Genomic DNA, 15,659 nt, shown 5'->3' with positions numbered 1-15,659 from the left:
AGTGAAGACCCTGGGGTGAGGGTGAGGGTGGGGGGAAGGTGAGAAAAATGGGGGGTAGGGGAGGAGAGGGAGTCAGCACACTTCTGATCTCTCCTTATAAGGACACTGATCCCATGGGGGAGGGGCACTCTCTTGACCTCTAAATGGAGTCACCTCCCTAAGCTCCACCTCCTAATACATCCTCCCTCGGTGGGACCCTGGGGGGAGCACAAACACTCAATGCACAGCAGTCCCAGACCATAATGTTTCTGTTATTCAAAATGAGCTATAGTGCCCTAGGATTTCATTCTCTTACTTGGACATTTTTTTGTTTTGAGTTAATAATTGCCTGTTTTTTCCATTGGTTAATTTTCCATGTTCTAATCATCCATTCATCTCCAAACTCTGAACAGAAGTGTTTATCTCCTCTGGATGTACTGCAGCATAGGCGGCACTCTGCTCGCTTTTACTGTTATTATTTGAGCCTCTGCCTCCCCACTCCAATGTGAACAGCTCGCCCTCTGGTCTTGCTGCCCAGATGGTGTCCTTGTGTCTCCCATCCCCGCACCTCTGGGACTCGCTCAAATGCTTTCCTTCCTCTTTTCTGGGACCAATGTGGGTTGCGTTATATTTTGTCTTGGCAGCACCAACACCACTTCTCAGATCCCTGCACCCTGAGGGAGAGGCCGAGGGTTCTGTCTCCTAGAGCCCCTTCCCTGTGTTCCTCTGTTAGAGTTTGCCTACGACAGTCACATGGGGTTAGGAAGGTGAAGGAGGAGGGGAGCCTTTAGTCTCCGGAGGTTCCAAGTCCTGTGTGTTGGTGACTGCCAGTCCTAACAACCTCCTGGTGAGCTCTTCAGAACCACTCACTCGGCCTGAGGCATGGCTGGGCAGCCCTCAGCTCCTGGTTCAATTGCTGGTTTTCTGACTGGAGAAAATCAGCATGAACCCTAATCTATGCCATGGCTGATGCAGTCAACACCCACTTTCCCACCACCCTTGCCCACACCCAGGTGTTTCGAAAGACAAGAAGAGACGCTTTCCCTTCAACGGACAGGGACAGCAGCACACATTTGCGGTCTTATCTCAGCACTGCATCAACCACCCTGCTGCCATTTCTTGTCCCAGAAACCTCTGTCATCCTGCCACCCACCTCGGATCCCATCTGCCCACTGTGTGGACATGCTGCTGCACCAAGCTGGTGGGAAAGAAGTACAAAACATCAAGATAATTGGTAAGCCCTAGCCGGTTTGGCTCAGCAGATAGAGCATCGTCCTATAGACTCAAGGGTCCCAGGTTCAATTCCGGTCAAGGGCCATGTACCTTGATTGCGGGCCCATCCCCAGTAGGGGGTGTGCAGGAGGCAGCGGATTGTTGTTTCTCATTTATGTTTCTAACTGTCTCTCTCTCCTTCTCCCTTCTTCTCTGTAAAAAATCAATAAAATATATTAATAAAAGAAGATAATTGGTAAGACACGTGCTTGCTAAAGACTGAGAAAAGGAAAGATAAAAGGCCAAGGCTTGCCATTGGTGAGGCTTCGGTGGGTGCACTGGTTTGTGGCCAGTAGAGATACCCGTCCACATGGAAGGCAAGTTGCTGTATCTGATGATCTCTCCCAAGAAAGGACATTTATCACATCACATGCAATCAAAAAGAACGCGTGTTCTGCTATTCTTGGGTGAACAATTGTATGACATCAAATAGGTCAGTTTAGCTCATATTGTTTTCAGTCTTCTGTGTCCTTACAAACCTTTCATACTTGTTCTGTTATTGGGAGAGAGGTGCTGGTAAAAGAGTGTGGACTGGTCTCCTTGTGGTTTATTTTCTCTTAACCTTTGTTTATTGATTTGCCTGCTGTGGTTTCCATCATGGTTCCTGTGCTTGGAGTTCACTGAGCTCTTTGGATCTGGGGATTCACAGTTTGCACCAAGTTTGGAAAAGTACTTCTCTAAATATTTTTTCCTGTTTGCCCCTTTCCTTGGAGAAAGTTCCACAGCTAACTGATGCTTGATTCACACTTTTGTCTTTTCTTTATTTTGTTCTAAATGGTTTGTACTGCTGTAGCTTTAAGTCCACTCACAGTCTCTTGTGATGTCAAACCCACCCCTACTCTTAGCCTGCATAATTGGCATTTCAAGCATTGTAGTTTCCATGCTGGAATTTCAAACATTGTAGTTTTCATGTTGGAATTCTAAACATTGTCGTTTTCATGCTGGAATTCCAAACATTGTAGTTTTCATTCTAAAATTCATATTGATACCATAAAAGACCTAGCGTGTCTCTACTGAAGATATTCAATATTTGTCTCTCGCTGGCTTTCTAATAAACAAGGTAATACAGTAACATTGTATAACAAACGAACCTCACCTAACTCCATCATCTGAGTCATTTCTGAGTCTTTTTCTACTGATTATAGTTCATCGTTTCCTGCCTTTGTTGTTGAAGCATCCAAGGATTGAATGCCAGGGATCGCGACTTCTACTTTGCAGGGTGCTGAATAATTTTGCATTCCTGTGAATATCCTGGGACTTTGAGGCTGCAGGTGAGTTACTGATATACAGCCTGGCCGTTCTTTTAGGTGTTGCTTTGCAGCTGTGTTCAGTGGGACCAGGGCAGTGTTTTGCTGATTTCCTCATTACTGAGAAAAAAGCCCGTCAGTTTTCCACCGGGAAGGAGGGTGGATCCAATCTGTTCCTTCATTTTGATTGGAAGAAAAATTTTGGATTCTTACGCTTTTATTACATGGAAGGGAATTAATCAGAACCTGACCAGCTCTTGACAATATTAAAATAGCAGAGATGGGCCCTGTTGTCAGTACTGGACCAGCCCATGTGCAGGTGGGTCCCAAGACAGGCAAGCTCCCGGTAGGCATTCCCATCCACCTTCAGCCACCCAAAGCCCACGGCTGTGGTGCTTTCGTTTAGATGAAAAGCTGTATCCATCTCTGGATGTAAAATGTCCAGATCCTGTCCTTACTTTATCCCTTTCCTTTACTTAAAATAAATTAATTAAACCAATTTCAAAGAAGAGTCATTTGTTATGTTAAAAGAGCTCACAAGCACAAAGTAACAGTGGCTGCTGTGTGAATGTGGTCCCTGAGTGTCCTCCTCCCGTCACTCCTAGCGGTGGCTCCCCACTCACTTCTGTGAAGAAACCTCTGAGTGTTACCTGAGCTGAGCCAGTGGTCACACACCCTCGATGTTCTCACGCAGTGTTTGGGATTGTAATACAACAGTTCTATCTGCTTTACCTCTATTTATAAATCCTTTACTGATTTAATAGAAGGACTGCAAAGTGTGTTTAAGGTGTATATGCTCAACATAGAGCATTTACAGAACCAGGGAGACAGCTATGCAAGTCTGAGTTCTGGGAAATGCCATCACTGCCCCAACCCCTCCACAGTGCCCCTTCGCCATTCAGAAGCTGCTTCTACAGAATTTCAATTACCATGCTTCCCAAACATGCTAGAAATCTCATCTTGACTGCCTCTCCTGTCACAGCCTAAGAAATGTTCTTTCTAATAAAATAAAAAAATACTACACATAACGAAGAGCAGCTTCAAGTAGGACTACATTTTATTCATTCCATTACAAACCCAAAGTTCTTCACATGGCACCCCTTCCAGCAGGGCCCCACGTCCCGGCAGAACCCCTCCCCCCATCCCAGCAGGACCCACACGTCCTGGCAGGGCCCTGTAGGAGGAGGGGCCAGGGCTGCACTTGCCCATGTGTCCTCGTCTCATACTAATGGGGTATATCCCAACACTATATACATTCACAGTTCAGAATGCCATTCACTATGAGAGAGAGAAAAGGGATCAGGAGGTGTAAACATCCGTTCAAAGTCTGATTATCAGAGATTTTTTTCCTGAAAACGCACCATGGCATTTCATTCAAAAAAACCCTTCATGCACAGACATGGAGGATGAAGGCCAAATTCAGGCCCCTTCCCTCAAACATCTTAGTTTATTCACCTCCTTCATTGGTTATTGGTGGGGTTTTCTCTTTGAAAAAATGAATATGCATTTTGTGGATATAAAATCATTCACCGTTAGCCACCGAGGCTGCATCTGAGTTTCTGTGGTGTCCAGTAGGCCGAGTGCCCCGATGGCCCTCAGCACCCGCCCCTGTGTGCGTCCTGGCTGGCAGTGAGCAGCTGGAACAGGGGGAGGGGACAGCTGAACCGGAGTTAGGGTTTTCCTAGCGTCTACCGGTAGAAATGCATGTCCTGGATGCCTCGGGAAATCAGTAAACATCTTCCCTGTGCTTCTGGCCCTGGTGGTCACTTTCAGTAGAGATGCCCCAAATACAAAATTCAATTAATTTTAGAAATTAAAAAAAAAAAAAAAATTCCCCCCAAAGGAACCCAGAGGCTTCAGGACAACAACCGGAGTCTGTGGTTATGATTGTGCTTTAAGGACAGGTTTCAATTCTGTCCTAACCAAATGAACTAAGGGGATTTCAGGAAGAACAAAGACACCACCACCACCAGTGTCCCCCCATCTGGTGCCAGGAGACTGCTTTCCTCTGACCCAGGTGGGACTGGAGCTGGTCCCTGACAGACTTATGTGGCCTGTCTCCCTGACAGACGGGGCATCAGCCTGAGGTGATCATGGGCTCTGCTGCTCTCGTTTCCGTCCATCCATCTGTCTGTCTGTACAGCTCATCTGTCTGCAGGGGCAGCTGCTTCGTCCACTCACCATAGAACCCGAGCAGGGGAGGGATGGCCACCCTCCGAGCAGGACGCGCTGTCCCAGGGCTGCTGGAGGTGCACGGCCAAACATGATAAAGGAGCCGGGACCAGTCCTTCCCTCCTGCCACCCATGTTCAATGCCTCTGTTGGAGCCGACACTACAGTGAAGTAGATGATGTCATATTAAAACAGAAATACCAAACTGGTAATGTTTATAAAAAAAGAGGGAGATTCAAGAGGATTAAGGATGGGAGATAGCAGGTCTGGGCTGGTACTCCTGGTGGCCCAAACAGGAGGAAAACTGACCTGGTGGAGAGGCCAGAGAGTGAAGTCAAAACCACAGACAGCCTCAGAGTCTATCAAAAAAGAACCTATAAATAAATATCCTCTGACCCTCAAAGGAAAATGAAGTAGAAAAACAACTTTCTTCTTTTAAAAAAAATGCTGAATGTTTCCTGTAGTATCTAAATGAGGTTTATAAAATACTCATGAACTCCCACAAATATAGAAATGTTTAAAAACTGCTGGCAGGCCGGCCATGCTGTGACTCCAGAGTCAGCAAAGGGTGTGTCTGGAATCGAACACATGCCACATGCCCTGCTTTTTGAGTGTGCATAGAGGCTGCCCGCCTGTGCGTGTGCCTCGAACTGACCAACGGGGGCCGCGTGAAGAGTGAGATGAAAATCTGAACCCAGGACACTTGAAAACAAGCCACACCTGGTGTTCACCTACCCCGAGGACCTGCCCACAGGGAGACCTCTGAGCCCCGCCAAGGTGGGAAGGGCATGCCCCACGCAGTCTCACTGTGAAGAGTCCTGGTGTCGTGAGCATAAAGTTTCCTTCCAGATGCCCCACAGGCACCCCTCAGGCCGGTGCCCCACAGAGAAACAAAGTGGAAACACCCCAGCCTCTGGCACTTGGGCCTGGGGACAGTGACCGAGCAGCCGACGTGGAGAGTGGAGCCCGGAGGTGGTCACAGCAGAGGGCTAGCGGCCATGTGGAGGCGGGTGGTGACTGCCAGGGAGCAGTCTTGTCTCTCCAGCACCCTCAGTCCTAGTCCAGTTTCTTCCGCACAGGCTTCCTCCCAGCATCTGAGTTCTCGGGACTGAAGTCGGCACAGAAGCCGTTGGGGGTGAGAGCAGGAAGCGTCTGTGCACAGCTCTTGAAAGGTGGCTGGTCGGGGTACAGATACTCCTCTGCAAAGTCGGGGTACGTTTCTGCAAACCTGCTGAAGTCGGCTGGAGAGACGAGGGCACATGGTTACTGGGGCTTCGGGAACAGACATCTAGAGTCTGAAGCTCTTCCCTGAGCCTACATGATCCTCCCTTCTCCCCCAACCCCCAACCCCCTCTGGCAGGGGTGGGGTCTATGTTCATGTTCTTGGAGGTGAGGACAAGACCTACATTCAGTTTTTCTCTGCTGTGCACAAAATCACAGCAAAGCAAAGGGGCAGCCATTGCACCCTCTCAGTTACTTCTGCTTGGGGGGAATTTAAAGAAATGACACAATTCTGGGTACTCTGGGGACTCAGTGCAAGTGAGGGAGGCACTGCACATCACAAGACCTGGTTCAGGGACAGGACAAGCGTCCGTGTGGTGACTGATACACCATGAGCCAAGCACTACTGATGGATGTCTGAGCACTGGGGAGACCATGCATGCGTGCATGGAGTGTCACTCTGCAAACTGGCCACAGGGCCTGAATGCCTCCCTGCCTGTGCATCTCCCAGTGGCTAGAGCTGGTGTTGGGTGGAGAGCACCCTCAGGCATCCTGAGAGCAGGTGATGCTCAGAGGCCTTGGGTATAGGAACCTGCAGGCTCCAGGGTCATCCATGTCTCCTTGTAGGAAACCTGGAATGGCTTTTACTGGAAAAGTCTACAGTTGGTCAGGCTCATTACCAACGTCATCAACAATCCCCAATCCACTGGGAAGCAGGGCCTACTTTAATGCAGACACACACACACACACACACACACACACACACACACACACCTACTTCCCAACCCACATCTGTGTCTGACATTTGGATGCAATTTTAAAACATGTCCAAACAAGACGTGCACGATGACCTTTCTTGAGCAAATGTCTGCTAGTTTTTCAGCAAGAACGCTTACTCAATGTGAAATGTGCACGCTGACCAGTGCACGGAGCAGAATGCCTTCCAAGATCCTACTGCCCAGCCCCCAAGCTCATAGGTGGGTTTCAGGTCCTGGCTCCTGAGGATCAGGCCAGCCTGCTCTGTGCAGCCACAGGTAATGAAGCCAAATCTTCCAGAGAGGAGCTGTCCAGCAGAGTCCTCAGGGCAGGTGACTCGCTCCTGCACTGAACCCTGATGGCAGAGGCCCTGCCCTGGCCTGGCCTGGCACATGTGCCCACAGCCCCAGGACGGCGTTCATCCTGGTCCCAGGTCTACTGGGCTTGGAATTTAGCTCTATTAATCACCTGCAGAAATCAGATTTGAAAGCTCCCACCATTCTGTCCAGGTTTTAGGAAGAACCTTCCTCCTGAGAAGCTCTGTGTTACGGAAGATACAGAGTGACCTGGCAAGCACAAGTGGGTGGGGGTCCCATGTGTGTCCTCACTTCTGTCACCACTGGGCCACCCTCCCTGCTCCCAGGCTTCTCACCAAACGTGATCCTCCCCTTCTCCTCCTGGTCGATTGCCCGAAAGAGGTCGGTCACGGTGAGTTCTGCCACCCCTAATGCCGTCTTGAGGATGCTGGACAGGGCATCCTCGTCTATGCTACCATCCTCCTGAGACCCGTACATCTGCAAAGCAAGGCTGGTGTCACCCCAAGGTCCCCTCCTCCATTCTCAGGCCCCACCAGCCCAAATGCCTGCCCAGAGTGGCCTGTTCCTCCTCCCCTTACGGCTCCAGCAGGCCCTGATCCACCAGACAGCATGGCCAGAACCAGCGTGCCACCCTAGGGAGTGCTGAGCCCCTGAGTGTGACCCGCCCTCCCACCTACAGGTGTGTTCCACCTGTAACCCACATCTCACTGTCCCATATATTAAACTCACGTGAACCCTGCACTTGCCTTGAAGGCCAGCTGTATGGTGTCCAGGGTCTGGGCAGGCCGGCAGACGACAGACAAAGCGACCACGTACTCTCGAGGGTCCATCTCGCCGCTCCCGCTCTGCGAAAAGAGACACTCTGTCAGGAGCAGCCCGGCCACCTCCCGGAGCTGAGGTTCAACACTGGCTGCTGGGTGTCAACACAAGGTTATTTTCACACCAACTTGAGATCAGGTGTCTACATGAAAAGAGCATCTGAAGAGCGCTCCTAACCACTGGCTTCTCCACTCTTTAGGCTGTTAGAATGGATCTTCAATGTGACTGTCACATGAAGCTGCTCAGGAAGGTATGTGCAGCATGATGACTGTTGCCTGCCTTCTAGAAAACAGACCTTTTCATAACCAGGCTCATTTCTGGGCTCTGAAACCTAGCCTGCTGGTGACCACACATTGAGCGTGCGAATCAAAGGGGAGCCCAAGCAGATGTGGACACCACACCGGCCGAGCACACTGGGTCCCACGCCTATGCCCCTGACTCTGGGAAAGTATGTAATCTCGGGTCTGAGGCTCTCTGTGAAATGGAGAATATTCCTACCTTGAAAGACCACTGTGCCCTAGAAATTGTGAAAAATAAACACGAACAACCCACACATGGTGACTAGAGGTCTGGTGTTCAGTGATGATAGCGCATCAGCAGATGTCACCAGGATGTCACTGGCTGAAACCACACTCACTCTTGTATTTCAAACCTGACCCTGTTGTCATAGCGCCCGAGTGAGATGTAGCCACAAATCCACCCCAAGCTGTTTTACGGTAGGGGTCGCCCAGATGGGCCGGATCAACTGCATGCTGTGGTGCCACAAACCTGCACACTCATGGGGTCTCTAGAGCCCACGTCACTCACCAGCTTCTTCAGGTTCCACCACGCTGCACCTTGTGACCACACAGAACATGATACATTGTCACATGGAACATGCTGTGTTGTACACACATGAAATTCTAAGTGTTCACACAGAACACCCAATGTTGTCCACATGCAAGATGCTACATTATTCACACAGAACATACTACGTTTTTCACAGGGAACACTCGTGGCTGAAGGAGGCCCTTCACACACACTGTACCACGCTGACTATTCCTATAGGATGTACTGCACAGGGGTCTGACTGCGATACAAATGTCCAGAGTGACCTGGCGTGGCTGGTTTCTGGCTACATGGCAGCCTGCCCTCCTGGTTCTCTGTCTCCCCCGCTCTCCTTCCCCCCATTCCCAGAGCTGCAGTGATGTGTTGACTCTGTGCAGCCAGCACATATGACCGATTACGACATTCGAGGTGGAGAGGGGAGGAGGTGCTCCTCAGGGGGAGACCCCCAAGCTTTAGACAGAGACAATGGGGAACCACTAAGCCGAGCATCCAGAAAGAGGCCATGTTCTGAAATTCTGAAGGCCTGGCTGGGCTGGTCAGTGGAGGCCTCTGAGAAGAGACATGGCAGCGGGTAGGCCAGCATTGCTGTGTGATATCACTTGGCCTTTTAGAGATCTGATCTAAGGAATCCCAAACTACAGACATGTTTATCAGCACATGTTAACTGAAATGTCAGGTTCTTTGTGCATTTAAAACCACGAAAAGAAAATACTCCCAAGGTCAGGGTAAGCTGTTAGGATGGGGCCACTGAGGAATGGTTTTCCCTTATCTAGTACTTCCAAAACTGTCTACAGAATGTTTACATTACAATGTATACTTTGAGGTGGAAGGTTTCCACCCCCCACCCCCACCCCCACCCCCACCGGGTGATGTGCTACCTCGTCAAACAGGGAGAACATGTCGGCCAGCGGGTCGGAGACGGGCACTTCCAGGTAAGCCGCAAACTCCCAGACGTTGATCTTTGCCCCCTTCTTCACCCCAGCACTTTCCGCATATCTATCCAGATCTTTTTCAAGTTTTTCTGGTTTTAGACTAAATAAAAAGAGAGGAAAAGTTTTGTTTTTGTTTTCCAATAAAATCACAGAATGCCAAAAATAGAAGGCTTACTATTTTAAGACCCAACAAATTATCAACATGATTTATAGACCAAGCTGCTAATTTTCAAGAACACACTTCTAATATCCTGAAGGCCCACAATGCTTTCTGCCTAAGCATCTGCATAAGCATGTTCACCCCTCGGCGGGCGGCCTGTGGGCAGGACGTCCTCTGGGGGCAGCTCAGAGAGAGTGGCACCAGCCACGAGGGGCTTTTTGGCACTTCAGTGTGGGCTGAAGTTGGCATACGAATAGAGGACAATAACTGAACTGCCAGAACAAGCGCTGCAGCTCTCCTTGATGCCCTGTCTCTAGTGACATCAGGCAGCCCCAGGCGCTGCTGTGACCTCCAGCTCGGTCCCCAACACCTGCAGGTGGAGGCCACTGCGAGGTTTTGCCCGGAGTTTTTGATCCAGTGCAAAGCTATTCTTCACTGCTGCTGAACACAACGCACCTGCCCTGTCACACATCACAGCCCCAACGCTTGTCACAGCATTTGAGGGAGTTCCTTTTCTGACGAACTGATCAAGAATAAAAAAACCCAGGCACTCACCCCAGGCCCCGCACAAGCCTGGCGAATTCCAAAAGGCAGGTGTCTGCAGGGAGCCGAAGCTGTCCTTCCGCCAGGGCCAGCTGGCAGTCCTCAAAGGTATAGTCGGTCACGGAGACGCCCAGAGCCCTGCAGTAGAGAGGAGCCCTGCCGTGAGCACCCTGCATGGCGGCCGCCCCAAGTCACAGGAGCCCCTGTGGTCTCTTGAAGTCTGCTCCAAGGGCAGACACCCTAGCAGAGGCAGTGCTGCATGCGCGTCCTGCACCCTGCTCTGAGCCCCTGGGGTACCCTCCTCACACAGCGATTAGTACGTGAGGGAGGACTCTGAATGCCGAGATGCACAGAAGGGCAATGTGGGAAATTCATGTTTAGTACTAAACATAAATGCCTAATAGCTGACCCTAAATTTCAATTACTTAAAACTTGGGGCTGCCCAAGTTTGCACCCCATTAGGAAACAACCATGCATTTGGGCCTGAAAGATGACACCACCACCCCACAGGATGTTGTATGGAGAAGCTCAATTCTTCACAAGTGACCGGGATCGCTTTTATCAGAGCTGGCACCTCCCTGAAGCTGGGGGGAGTCAGAACTTGGCCATTCAGAGCTGCATCAGGGTTCATGAGAAATAACCTTTCTTAGTATAGAAAACTAAACAGCTCCCCACCTTCATAACTGAATGGGCTTCAATCATTTGATAAAAGTTCCTGTTGCCATAATAATGCAGTGTGCAATCATATGAGAAGGAAACAGTGACTCTGACATTCTTCTTGACAAACTCAGGTATAATCCTTTGGAGACAGAAGCCAGAATTTTTCCTCAGGAAGGGGAACGAGGGGGCTGAGGGGTTGTCCAAGAGCCCCTGGGGATCCTGGCCCCTCCCAGGAGCATTTGAATGTGAGACTAGAGATGAGGGAGGTGACATCCCACTGAAATTCTCCTGCAGCCGCTGAGGCGAGGGGGTGACCCTTGGGTTATCTGTCCTCTTCCTTTGAATTAATATGGACAGTTTCTTTAGGATATATATCTTTAAAAATGTTAACAGTTAATTCATTTCAGTGTGTACGAAGAATACTTATTACCCAACCTACTGAGCCTGCAATTCCATGGATGGACATTATTTTTTTATCAAGAGGTTAAACAAGGGTGTCACTGAGCGTTTTGACTTCCCAAAAGTTGAGGATCAAGCACATCCTGGTGGCGGTGTGAATCAGAGAGGGAGAAGAAGAGGGAGTTTGGGTAGGGGGGGAGGGCAGGTGCCCAAGGCAAGGGGAGGAGCATTTCACTGCACTCTATCCCTAGCGCCCAATTTCCTGAGGAGCCGGTGGACAAAGAACAGCTTGCTGAGTGTCAATTCATGTAAGCTGAAGTGAGATGCAGGATTTTGCCCAATGGAGTCTTATAGAATGAATTAACGTGGGGTGCAATGTGCATACTGAAATGCTTTATCTTAGAAGTCTAAGCCACACAGGTCAGCAATAGCAACTGTTAAAACCCCCTCTGCAGCCGCGTGGACCCCCAACGAGTGGCACTCACTGTCAGAGCCGCTGAGCCCCCTGCAGGCACCGAGGTGGCCAGAGTCAGAGGCAGCCCCTGCTGCCCTGGAACAGGAGAGAGGAGGAGAGGGGAGAAGACGTGATGGGAGGGATGAAGGTGGTTAGAGGGGCAGGTGTAAGAGCTGACACTACCACTACCTGGAACAAGCTGGGAATGGCCAGTAATAGGAGGTGAGCATGTTCCTGACTGTGGCACGGGTGCCGTGCAAGTGGGACGAGCTACTGCACAAGATTAGGTGCACAATTACCACACTGAACTTGGTGAGATGGAGCAGAAACATTAATAAACACTGCATGGGTAGATGGAGAGAGAAACTTCGAGATCATTCCAGCCCAGACAGACGCTGAAGTCTGCACAGGCCATCGCTCTCACTGACAGCTCTGCTGCTGGCCACACTGGGGCGCCCACACATGAGGCACCAGGCTGACTGGTGGCTATGGGCACACCTGACATGAGTGAAACTAAGTGATGTTTAAGGATTTTTCAAATGCTATCTGACAAAAACAGGAGACATAAAGTGTATGTCCAATAGGCAAAATCCATACTGTTCACTAGCTTTTTCAAGAACCCATCTTCCTAATGCTATTGGCTTCCTTGTTTGTAGCAGCACTGAGGAGGAAAAGAGCAGGTAAACAAGAGTGCTGGGTAATACTTAGGGAAAGGAAGTCAGGAGGCCAGGAGGAGACAGGGCACACTCACTCGGCCATGATGCGTCGCACATTGCTGGCATACAGGGCGGGGTCCTTCTTTTCCTCCTCTGAAGGGTTGTACACTGGAAGGAACTGAGCACACAGAGAAGGCTGCGTTACTTCCACAACATCACAAGACACCCCCCTTACCAATGCCGGTGTGAGTGACAATTGTGAGTCTGAAAAAATTAAGATCCGTCAAAGCACTTCCCACTAGTATCATGTTTGAAGTGGTCACATGTGTACATGTACATATGCACATACCCTCGAGCACATGTATGCACAGGTGTGTATGAAAACTCACAACTTGCCATTCCTCACGACGCTGCAGCTGTAGCCAGTACACTGTATTTGTAATTTCACACAGGGGCTTAGTCTTTAGACATAAAAGAATGACATGTGTGTTTTCATTTCTAAAGGACTCAGTTTTGTGTTGGGGATAACACAACAAATTATCTCTACGTAAAAGACAATTACTAGCTTTTGGACATCTACACAATGTTTTAAATAAGTCCTACTATGCAGAAAAGGCAAACAACCACCACTGAGCCCTTTTCTTTAACACTAATATTTAAGACTACAGGAATATCCCCAAATACTATAAATTCTCATAACCAAACCCTTTGCTTACAGCTACATTGAAAAGAACCACACAAATTGCAACAGTTCCTCACATTAGCACCAGTGTCTTAGAGGAATAACACCAGGAATTATGTTTAGAGGGATTTCACAAGCCAAGAAGCCTCTTTTCAATGCTTACAATAAGAAGCCAGAACTGAAATAGAGCTGTTTCTACCAGCAGGCCCAGAGCAGGCCCAACTTGTTTTTCTCAGAGCCTGGCTCCACTGTGCTCTGAGCCACCACAGGCGAGCCACATAAAATGTTCTAAGCTGTGAGCGTGCTACCCTTGGCTCAACCCTGAGTATTAAGTGGCTTACTACATTCTACTGAAATAAAAAAATAAAAAAAAAAACCTGGCAGAAAGCCGGTTCATTTGTAGTCAGTATTACTCTGTAAAATTGATTGGAAGGTAGTAAAGTGTTTCATGAAATACTTAAGTTGCATATGACTCATCTTTAATTTTCAGGTGCTGGAATAGCCTGGTAATTCCCTTTTTAAGAAAATAAACTCTATTGCTCATCCACTCAGATCAAATTTACAAGTTGAACAAATATAGCTATATTTAATTTAGATGAGAGAATGGGTGTTGTAACTTTGTCTGATACATCCAGTGGGATGCAAACTTAAAGGAAGGTTACTTGATCTGACCAAGTATCAAAGAAAGGAAGATAGTATGACAAATTTAGCAGTATGAATTCAGCAGTATTAGTATCAAGTAAAAAAAAAAAAAAAAAAAAAAGCTAAAAAATTTATTCATTGTATATGTGTATGATGGGGTTAGCTTCCTTGTTGTTTTAAAAAAAATTGTATCTGGCCGAAACTGGTTTGGCTCAGTGGATAGAGTGTCAGCCTACGGACTGAAGGGACCAGGGTTTGATTCCGGTCAAGGGCACGTACCTTGGTTGCGGGCACATCCCCAGTGGAGGGTGTGCAGGAGGCAGCTGGTCGATGTTTCTCTCTCGTTGACGTTTCTAACTCTCTATCCCTCTCAATTCTTCTCTGTGTAAAATCAATAAAAATATATTTTAAAAAATTGTATCTGAATAGATTAAAAATCATCCAAGAAACACAAAGTGATTATTGTAAAACTACTGGGAAGCACCTCTAAGGAGCCATGAGAAATGGCAAGGGTTCTAAGAGACAGATGATATAACATTGTGTCTATAGAGATATCAATGTAACATTGTATCTACGTAAACCCAAGATACCACTAACACTATATCTACATAGACACCTCTATAACATTTTATCTATAAAGACAGCATAACATTGTATCTATAAAATGCCTTGATACAATGTATTTATAACCCCAATGTAACATTGTGTAAGCACTATATTTATACAAACCTCAATTTCAATTTGATTGTGAAACTGACACAGGGTGAGCCACAGGATTTCTAACCTTAAAAACAAATAGATTTATAGTACTGGTTAGAAGATTCTGTTTAGCAAAATCTTCAAACCCCTTGCCCTGCAGAGGGCAGTACTAGGCAGTTAATTCTCCTTCAGGAGACAGATGCTGAGCCTTCTTCAGCCTAAATCTAAACCTTAAAATACATCAGTGAGAGAAATAGCGGTCTTTACTGTTCTTATTAAATTCGTCCATATCTGAAACCTTGCCCACCAGTCCTCACCCATGGCAGCGCAAACTGGACAGGCCCTCGCTTATGCCACTCCCATGCCTGGCTCCCAGAGTTCCTGACTTCGGAGCCAGCATTTAAAAATTTTTATTTGCAGAAGCTGGAAATGGGGAGCCATCCAGAATACCATTCCTGGGCCTTCGCTCACTACCCCCTTGATACACAGTCCCCCCTCGTAACACTCTTACACATCCCACTTCTGCCTCATAGACAGCCTCAAGCCCAGGCCACCAGGAGCCCCTTCCAGCCCTTCTCCCAGTTTCTCACCGTCTACCCCCCCACTCCAGCCTCAGAAACGGAGGACCACCACTCGGACATGCTGCTCCTCATGGCACCTCCCAAGCATTCTGTTCTAAATACCTTCATAAGGCCTGGGGGCCGCGAGAGGGCTTTGCTTGGCCTCAGCACCCACACTTCCATTTCCAAAACCGCAGCACCCTGGAGGCCCAATGTGCCTGGATCCCTGTTCCACAGGCCTCCCCCACCCCCAATAGCTGAGCAAGAGGAAGGCAGCCCCTGGAGGTCTGCTGTCTTTTCCAGGGACAGTATGACTGAGCTGATAGACGCAGGGAGGGAAGAGAAAGGTTCTCACAATTGTCTTCCCAATGGGGCTGAAGACAATGAACTTAAGTCCTGGAACCCAGGGTGTGAGGACAGACCAGATTTTTACATTCAGTTTCCACAACAGGCGGAACCTAACTGCTGTCAAATAGTAGTGGGTCTTGTGTTCAGGTTTCACATTTGTTAAATTAACTGGAGCACTTTCCTAGGAGGACAGAACAAATGAGACAGCACAATGTCTGACTTACGCTCCGGGGCCTTGCCACGTCCACGTGATGGTGTCCTGGGGGCAAGAAATGAATGGATGAAACATGACTGGGAGTCAGGCATCAGAAATT

General features: G+C 48.5%; 1 protein-coding gene across 3 annotated transcripts in view; it reads right to left on the bottom strand.

The window, feature by feature from the left end:
* Nucleotides 1-3,537: 3,537 nt before the first annotated feature.
* Nucleotides 3,538-15,659, bottom strand: part of LPCAT1 (lysophosphatidylcholine acyltransferase 1) — a 36,353-nt gene continuing 24,231 nt past the window's right edge. For 2 of the 3 annotated variants that reach the window (XM_084882612.1, XM_084882611.1), the window contains 8 exons: nt 15,570-15,604; nt 14,468-14,522; nt 12,510-12,592; nt 10,258-10,383; nt 9,489-9,642; nt 7,710-7,808; nt 7,299-7,440; nt 3,538-5,910 (listed from right to left, as the gene is read on the bottom strand). In XM_084882612.1, the coding sequence (XP_084738738.1) occupies nt 5,726-5,910; nt 7,299-7,440; nt 7,710-7,808; nt 9,489-9,642; nt 10,258-10,383; nt 12,510-12,592; nt 14,468-14,522; nt 15,570-15,604 (879 nt within the window). In that variant the 3' untranslated portion in view covers nt 3,538-5,725. The remainder of the gene's footprint in view (nt 5,911-7,298; nt 7,441-7,709; nt 7,809-9,488; nt 9,643-10,257; nt 10,384-12,509; nt 12,593-14,467; nt 14,523-15,569; nt 15,605-15,659) is intronic. The other variant, XM_084882610.1, reaches the window with a different exon arrangement.

This window comes from Pipistrellus hanaki (assembly GCF_964339955.1).
Source record: "Pipistrellus hanaki genome assembly, chromosome: 4".
NCBI classification, from domain to species: Eukaryota; Metazoa; Chordata; class Mammalia; order Chiroptera; family Vespertilionidae; genus Pipistrellus; species Pipistrellus hanaki.
This window is presented reverse-complemented; position numbering and strand designations above follow the sequence as displayed.